General features: G+C 44.8%; 1 protein-coding gene across 1 annotated transcript in view; it reads right to left on the bottom strand.

Moving 5' to 3' along the window:
* Positions 1 to 6460, bottom strand: part of MYOM3 (myomesin 3) — a 22398-nt gene extending 15938 nt beyond the window's left edge. Inside the window, exons 1-8 of the mRNA XM_009082974.1 lie at positions 6354 to 6460; positions 6139 to 6213; positions 5303 to 5462; positions 4901 to 5058; positions 3822 to 3917; positions 3095 to 3183; positions 533 to 577; positions 187 to 327 (exon numbers count right to left, since the gene is read on the bottom strand). Of these exons, the coding sequence (XP_009081222.1) occupies positions 187 to 327; positions 533 to 577; positions 3095 to 3183; positions 3822 to 3917; positions 4901 to 5058; positions 5303 to 5462; positions 6139 to 6213; positions 6354 to 6460 (871 nt within the window). The remainder of the gene's footprint in view (positions 1 to 186; positions 328 to 532; positions 578 to 3094; positions 3184 to 3821; positions 3918 to 4900; positions 5059 to 5302; positions 5463 to 6138; positions 6214 to 6353) is intronic.
* Between the last annotated feature and the right edge of the window lie 664 nt (positions 6461 to 7124).

Below are 7124 nucleotides of genomic sequence, written 5' to 3'. Positions count from 1 at the left end.
GTCACTGCCTCCAGAACGTTTTGGTGGTATCATCCCTTTGCAAATGGGGAAAAGATACAAATTCAATAATTTAATGACTTCTTTAATTAATTGTAATATCTCCTCTGATGATTAGATCCCAGCTGTGAATTCCAGTGGTATATTCATAGAGGTACATGGATACAAACTTAGCTGTTGCATACAAACCATCTCTGAACCAGCTGATGTCACGTTGGTGGTCAAGTAAATCAGAAGAGAAGAAACAGGAGAGGGTGAAAGGCTCTTTTTCTCTTGAAAATAAGGGTTTCAGTGCAAAAGCAAAATCTGCCTCTCTGGCCATAAGGGATCCTATGGAATAAGAGTAAAAGTCAGCATGATAAGGAGACTTCCAGAACCTTCCACCCTGGAGTATTGTTACTGCCATATACTGAGAGAGGTACCTGAGCCTTGAACTTTGCACATGCAGCTAATAGGAAAAGCTCTGACTCAGGAAAAAAAAGAATCAAATTCCTTCAGGATATCAAAATAATAAGGACATCAATTATTTACTCACTTTTGTATATTTCTGAATCAAACCCTGACTCCTTCCCATAATATTCTGTAAGACAAGAAGAAAACACATTAAGCAAACCTCATGCCAGTGTTTATCTTCCCCTCCAAACCATCCAGTGATGCTCAGCAAACTGTGGTTTTCCCTCTAACCAGCCCTTGATGTGAACCTTCACCATGGGGGAAAACTTTAATGAATTTGACAGCTGATGCTTTCCATAAACAATTGGGGATGAATGTGCAGAGGAAATTGTTCTCATGACTGTAGCAGGGTAAGCAGTACTGCTTTAAATGCTCACGTGCACAGTTATTCATAACTAAGGAGGATTCACTCCCGTTGGTTTCTGTCTCTTTGAGCTGCACTAGGCAAGTGAAGAGCAAATAAGATACCAATTTGAATTTAGAGCAAACTCCTGGCTTTACACAGCATTCCCAGAGGATGATGTGGGATTCTTGTACACTACCAGTGACTGGGACCTCAAGATTTGATCAAAGAAAGAACAATCCTGAGACACTGAGGTGCATCCTGGAGCCGAGGGAAGTGTGTTTCCTGCAGAATCACTTGTTTTAAGAGCTGTGAGTTCTCTCTGGAGGCATCACAGGTGATGTTGTGCAGCTCCACCTGCCCTGGGCTGCTCCACAGCACAATGGGAAATCACTTGGAGCTGAAATCCAAGAACTGATGCACTTAAAACACAGGATGAAACTGAGTCTTTCCTTTCTTAAGCCGTAAGAAATGCCCAGAAAATGTTGCCTGTTCTTTCAGTGATTGAAGTTTGGCAGTAGCAGAGCTCACTCGTAAGCAAATATGAGGACTGAGTGTTAGCAGCTGAAGAGGAAAGAAATATAAAGCCCAGGAGGTAAAGCACAGCCTCATTCCATGTCCTGTGAGACCCTCAGTGATGTCCCTAGGGCAGGGGTCCCAGAGACCCTCCCTGGCACTGAGGCCTCTCCAGACAGGAGGGGCCAGGGGGAGGAGGAATGTTTCCAGTGAAGGCAGGATTAAATCCTTGGGGTAGCCTCTATTTTCAGCCTGTTAAATGCAAATAGCCAAAGGAAGACTCATGTTACTGGGACGGAGTCAGAGTCCAGGCAGAAGGAGCAGCATGAGCCCCTCACCACAGCCACAGGGGACAATGCTGTGAGTGGTTTGAAACGCTGATTAGCTCTGATGAGAGATAGGTTAATCAGGCACTTGGAGGTGAGGAGAGTCATCCCATCCAGGGCTTTCTGTGCTAGACCACAGCCCTGACTCTGTCATCATGCCTGCTCTGAGCCTAAGGATTCTGATGGGAATGGAGAGTGTGATTATTGGCATGGAATTTCTCTCAGCAGCTGCTGCTGCTCTGTGGCAGAGGCCTGAGCTGTGGACACACTGGGAGAACTTTCATAGAAGAGAAGCACTGCACACCTGGCAACGTTTTCTGCATTTCTGCACTAATAAGGGGATTTTAGAAATCTGGGAATGCTGGAAATGAAGGTTTTCTGGATTATTGTGCACATCCCTTTAGAAGTGGTAAATGCTGCACATTTCCAGACAGGTTGAATCTCAGCACTGTTTAATTAAAGGATCTGAAAGATAATATAATACACTTCTGTTGCCATTCTGGATCACATTCTTCTATAGGGAGATGTAGCCCAAATGGGATTCAGATGGCCATGCAAAGAATAAGTATGATAACATAACCCATGACAGAGCCAGGAATATATTTAAAGCACTAACAATAAATGTACTGTCCAAGCCAAAGAAAACCCTTCTGTCTGAGGAAACACTTCAAACAGGCTTTGCAATTCAATCAGTGGGAGAAAGATGTCCAAACCATTCATCTGCTGAATTCTTCCCTGGATTCTGTCAGTGCCACTGAAGTGCTTCGTTGTCTACAGTTCTGTAGGTATTTTCTGTTCAGGATTTTTTTGGGCTCAAAATTGCTTGCAGAACATCCAGTCCCAACCCCCTGCCCTGGGCAGAGGCACCTCCTCACTAGACCAGGTTGCTCAAGGCTCATCCAGCCTGGCCTTGAACACCACCAGGGTTGAGGCAGCCACCACATCCCTGGGCAACTTGTGCCAGTGTCTCACCATCCTCACAGTAAAAACCTTTTTTCTCACATCCAACCTAGACTTCCCCTCCTTCAGTTTGAACCCATCCCTCCTTGTCCTGTCACTGCAGCTCCTAACACAGAGTCCCTCTCTGGCCTTATAGCCTCTTCAGATATTGCAAAATTGCCCTGAGGTCTCCACACAACCTTCTCTTCTCCAGGCTGAACAGCCCCAGCTGTAACAGACTTTGTAATCCTGTTGTGTGTTTAGCTGTGTGGTTGTTTCATAGCAGTCCAGAAGAAATAAGTGCCTAAATTTAGTGCAATTTTAGCCCAGAGGAAGGACAGCTATGTCCATCTGGAATCTGATTTTGGCTGAGTCCAGAAGAGACTGAGAAAGAGAAGCTGTTTTATCAGTCACACATATGCTAGTGGTGGCTCAGGATTATTTGACCAGTTGTGCTTTCTCCTCTCTGTTAACTGGGAGAAACTGGAAGTTTAAAACCAAAGGAACATTTTGCACTTACTCCTGACAATCACTGTAGCAAAGGAATAAGCCTCTCCATATTGATTCTTTACTTCCACACTGTATTCAGCAGAATCCTCCATGGAGCATCTGGAAAAAAACCACATTTTCCCTTCTTTTTAGCTTTCACTTATTGTTCATATGTCACAGGTGAAATTCAAAGGGTTTCCCCTTCAACCCCAGAAGTTAAAAGGAGATATTTGCTTTTCATCCAGATTACTTTTCCTTTCAGCTTACAAGAATTTCTGATGCTTCATGGTCTTTTTTTTTTCTCTTGATACCCAGAAGCTAAACATTTCAAGTACTGATCAAGCAAAAGACCTGTGGAACAGTTGATTGCACTGAAATTATGCACATATCCATCATGTGTATAATTCACAGTGGTGAACTAACATTGTTCTGATTACATTGATCCATCCTAAATCACAGGACTTAATGAAGTGCTTAATGTGCATGGCCTTACCCTGAAGGAGAAAATGTTGGTGATGCCTAAAAAGAGGAGCAAAAATAAATTAAGGCTGTAAACTTTGTTTTGTTCTTGTTAAGATTTTTTTAAGCCTTATGAACTGCTGTTGAGCTTGGCAAAGGTTTAGCTCAAACACGACAGATTTAAGTCAGGCAAGGTCAGATTCCAAGAGAATTACCTTGGTTTGTTTATCATACACAAACTGGAAGTTTTGGGAGAGCAGGTCTGAAAGAAACAGCTCAGCCAAGAGCACATATATTACCTGCTGATGTGCAGGGTCAGCATCCCAAACTTGTTTTTTATCTTGTATTTTCCTGCTGGGGCCAAGCGAGGATCAATGGGGACTCCATTCTTGTACCTAGTTGAACACAAGGAAATGTGCTGTTAGGCAATTCCCCATGACAGACACCACAGAACAGAGGAGTAGGCACAATTCCCACTTCAATCCAAAACAGCCTTCCAAAACCTGGATCCCTCCACAGTCTTGTGTGTCCCTTCCCTAGGGCTGCCTATGAAGCTTAGCCTTGGCTTGCTGCTTCCCCCTCAGTTTACTCTCCCTGCTCTGCAGGTCGTGTCAGGATGTTCACAGTTGTCTCTAACTTCTTTGTGCTCACTGGGGATCTGTGGGAGGTTCATATTCTCTTTGCTCTTTGAGTAATTCAAAGAGGTCATTCTGGAAGGACACGGGAGCTCTGACAGTAGCAGAGTGAGCTGCCTACAGAGTCATTAGTAACCCAAATGTTTGCATGCCTGAACCTTCCACGGGAGGAATAGTCAATCACTTTAACAAACTGATCAAAGTACCCTTTGTAAATTGGTTTTCGAGGGGATCTTCCATTTATTTCTGTCCCTCTGGTGTTTATGGTGTGTCCTGCAGTCAGGCCCAGCATGTAACACTCTGGTAAATGTTGGTAAATATGCAAAGTGAGTCAATGAAAGAGTTGGTTTGTAATTTATTAGTTGTAGAAACAACAACAGTTTCATGCTAAAACTGTCCTGGTGTCCAGGCCTTGGTGGTGTGTGTGTGTGTGTGTGTGTGCTGTGGTTTAGTGCTGGCAATAGATCCTGGTTTCCAAGACTTAAATCCAGAGTTTTCTTGCAGGACAGCACCATGAGAAACTGAGAAATCTACCTGAATCTCAGTCCTGTCCTAGCAGGAACCCTGTAGGATTGTTCACTGAGTACTCAATGCCCCAGCTGATCCTAGCAGTGAAACAGGAGAATTGAGAGCGTTTGCCGTGACCTCTGAAGCTCTCCCTTCCTTCTCTCTGTGTTCCTCCCCGAAGCACACACAGCCTGTCACCCACAGACGGCACAGCTCATTGCTGGGGGCTGACATACCACGTCACCCGTGGAGGTGGTGAGCCCAGGATGGTACATGCCAACTTCACATCCATCCTCTCCCAGACGGCGTGCGCTCGGAGCGGGATCCAGAACATGGGCGGTCGCCCCGAGAGCAGCTCAAGGTAAGCCTTCTCCACTCTGGCCTTTTCCACTGCCTGAGACAGGGAGACACTAGCTGAAGGCCATGGAAAGGGACTATGTTCTCACACAAGTTCTCTAACAAAAGGGGTGTGTGATAGGCTTCAGTAGCAGGAGCACAAAATCTTGTGCTTAGTCCTAATGATTCTGAGGTCATCCTAACACCTGCTTAGGTTTAGGATCCTCTCCAGAATGCTGCTTAGGCCTGGAAATCATAATCCTGTTGGCATTTCTGCTACCAATGGAGATGTGTGATCTGACCTTCCTGCGAAGGGCCTTCCTGTCTGCTCTGACACGCATCAGCCTGCAGGTCCGGATCACCTCCTTTTCCAGCTCTTCCATGTCATTCCCAAACCGAGTTCTCTTCTGCCCCCTCTGTTCGAGCTCCAGGATGTCAGCTTCCCTTCTTAGGTTGTAGTCCCTGGAACACAGGATGATACAAACCAACAGCAGTGAGGATAAACAAAATAAATAAAAAGCGTTTTTATTTATTTTGTTTCGGTCTGTTTTGCTGTTGATTTATAGCACATATTTGTGGTTAAATCAGAGTAGGTGTTAAGGGCAGAATCACCAGCTGCATGCAGTGTGGGTGTGACTGTCAGGCATGATTTCTCCCAGGAACCAGCAGCATTCCCATAAGAGAACAGACTGCCATGGCACTAGAAGGAAACCCACTGTTTGACCACTTTTAATCCCAGGCAGAGAGCTGGGAGAAGGGTTAGAGAGAGGAAGGATGTTGCTAACTCCTTAGGTTGTTCAGCCATCATAGAAGGATGGACAGCAGGATCAAGGCCAAGATTTTCTAGGGAAGAGAGGAATTCATCTGTAACCATGAATTCATTAATCCAACTCCTATGAAATCTGGTTCCTCTTAGGCCTTTTTCTGTGAGCTGGGCAATATTCCTCATTAACACAGTGACCAAGTCACTATAATTTCATTTCCTGCATTCTAGTTGAGCTTTGGCATTTTGAAAGGAAGAACCTCTGAGGTGAACCTGCTCTTCTTGCTTCCAGCACATGAAATTGGAAGCTGTGACCCCAATACACAGATGTGATGTTGCCTACAATGGTTGTGTTTGTTATGGGTCCTGACTTACCTTGATTTTTCAGAGGTCAAAGCAAGGGCAGCTGCTATCGATAGGTCTGAAAGGCTGAAAGTCTCTTCTTCCTCACTTCCAGAGGCAAACACATGTAAAAGAATCCAGACAAGGTTCCAGAATCTCATAAACTCAGAATTCAACAGATCTGTGAGTGCTCAGTGCAGGGTAGAAAGACCCAACTGACTCAGCTTGTCCCTGACTCTGGGGCTTACCTGGTTTTGAACTTTTTCTTCCTAGTTGTGGAGGTCATTTGCAAGCTGTGTTTTCTCTCCTCCTTTTGCTCCTCCTCTCTGTGGTGGAAGAATGTTCGGGTTCCCATGCTGGGAAGTCAAAAATGAACTTCCTTGCTGGAACAGAATGAAACATAAAGTGGTTTTCAAGAAAGACACCTCAACAGAATCTCTGTAAGTTATCACTAAGGCTTTGCTTCGATGTTCAGGGGCTGTGAGAAGGTTCATAGATCACTATTTCCTGACATTCAGACTATGAGAGGAGTTTGTTTCCTGGCACCTTTGTGAAAAATGGAATCAGATGAAGAACTGAGAGAGATCAGTTGTTTCCTCTTAACTCTGAGAAACAGAGAAAACAGCCTCCTTCAAAATGTTAGCCTTAAGGGAGTTGTTCAGAACACAGCATGATTTTTCCAAAGAGTGTCCAGAGGAGCTTTCCCAGAGAGATCCCACTCTGGCAGGTGAGACACTGGTGCTCCTGGCTCCCATCCATCCAGCATTAGCTGCTGAAGGACTGGGCTGTGCTGCAGCCTCTGCACTGGCAATACACAGTGTGCTGTTTCCAGGCTCTGACTAATGGATGGGCTTTAAATGAAGCCAATTTTCAAAGGGTTTTCCTCCTCATCTCCCTCTCACTGCAGCTCATTCAATCCCACACAGCACAATCCTTAACCCGTGCCCGTTTACAAGTTCTAAGAGCTTAGGTCTCTTTATCTAAACAGCTTTGCAAATGTGATTGTTGCTGAATAAAAT

Source organism: Acanthisitta chloris, unplaced genomic scaffold (assembly GCF_000695815.1).
Source record: "Acanthisitta chloris isolate BGI_N310 unplaced genomic scaffold, ASM69581v1 scaffold9059, whole genome shotgun sequence".
Lineage (NCBI taxonomy): Eukaryota > Metazoa > Chordata > Aves > Passeriformes > Acanthisittidae > Acanthisitta > Acanthisitta chloris.
This window is presented reverse-complemented; position numbering and strand designations above follow the sequence as displayed.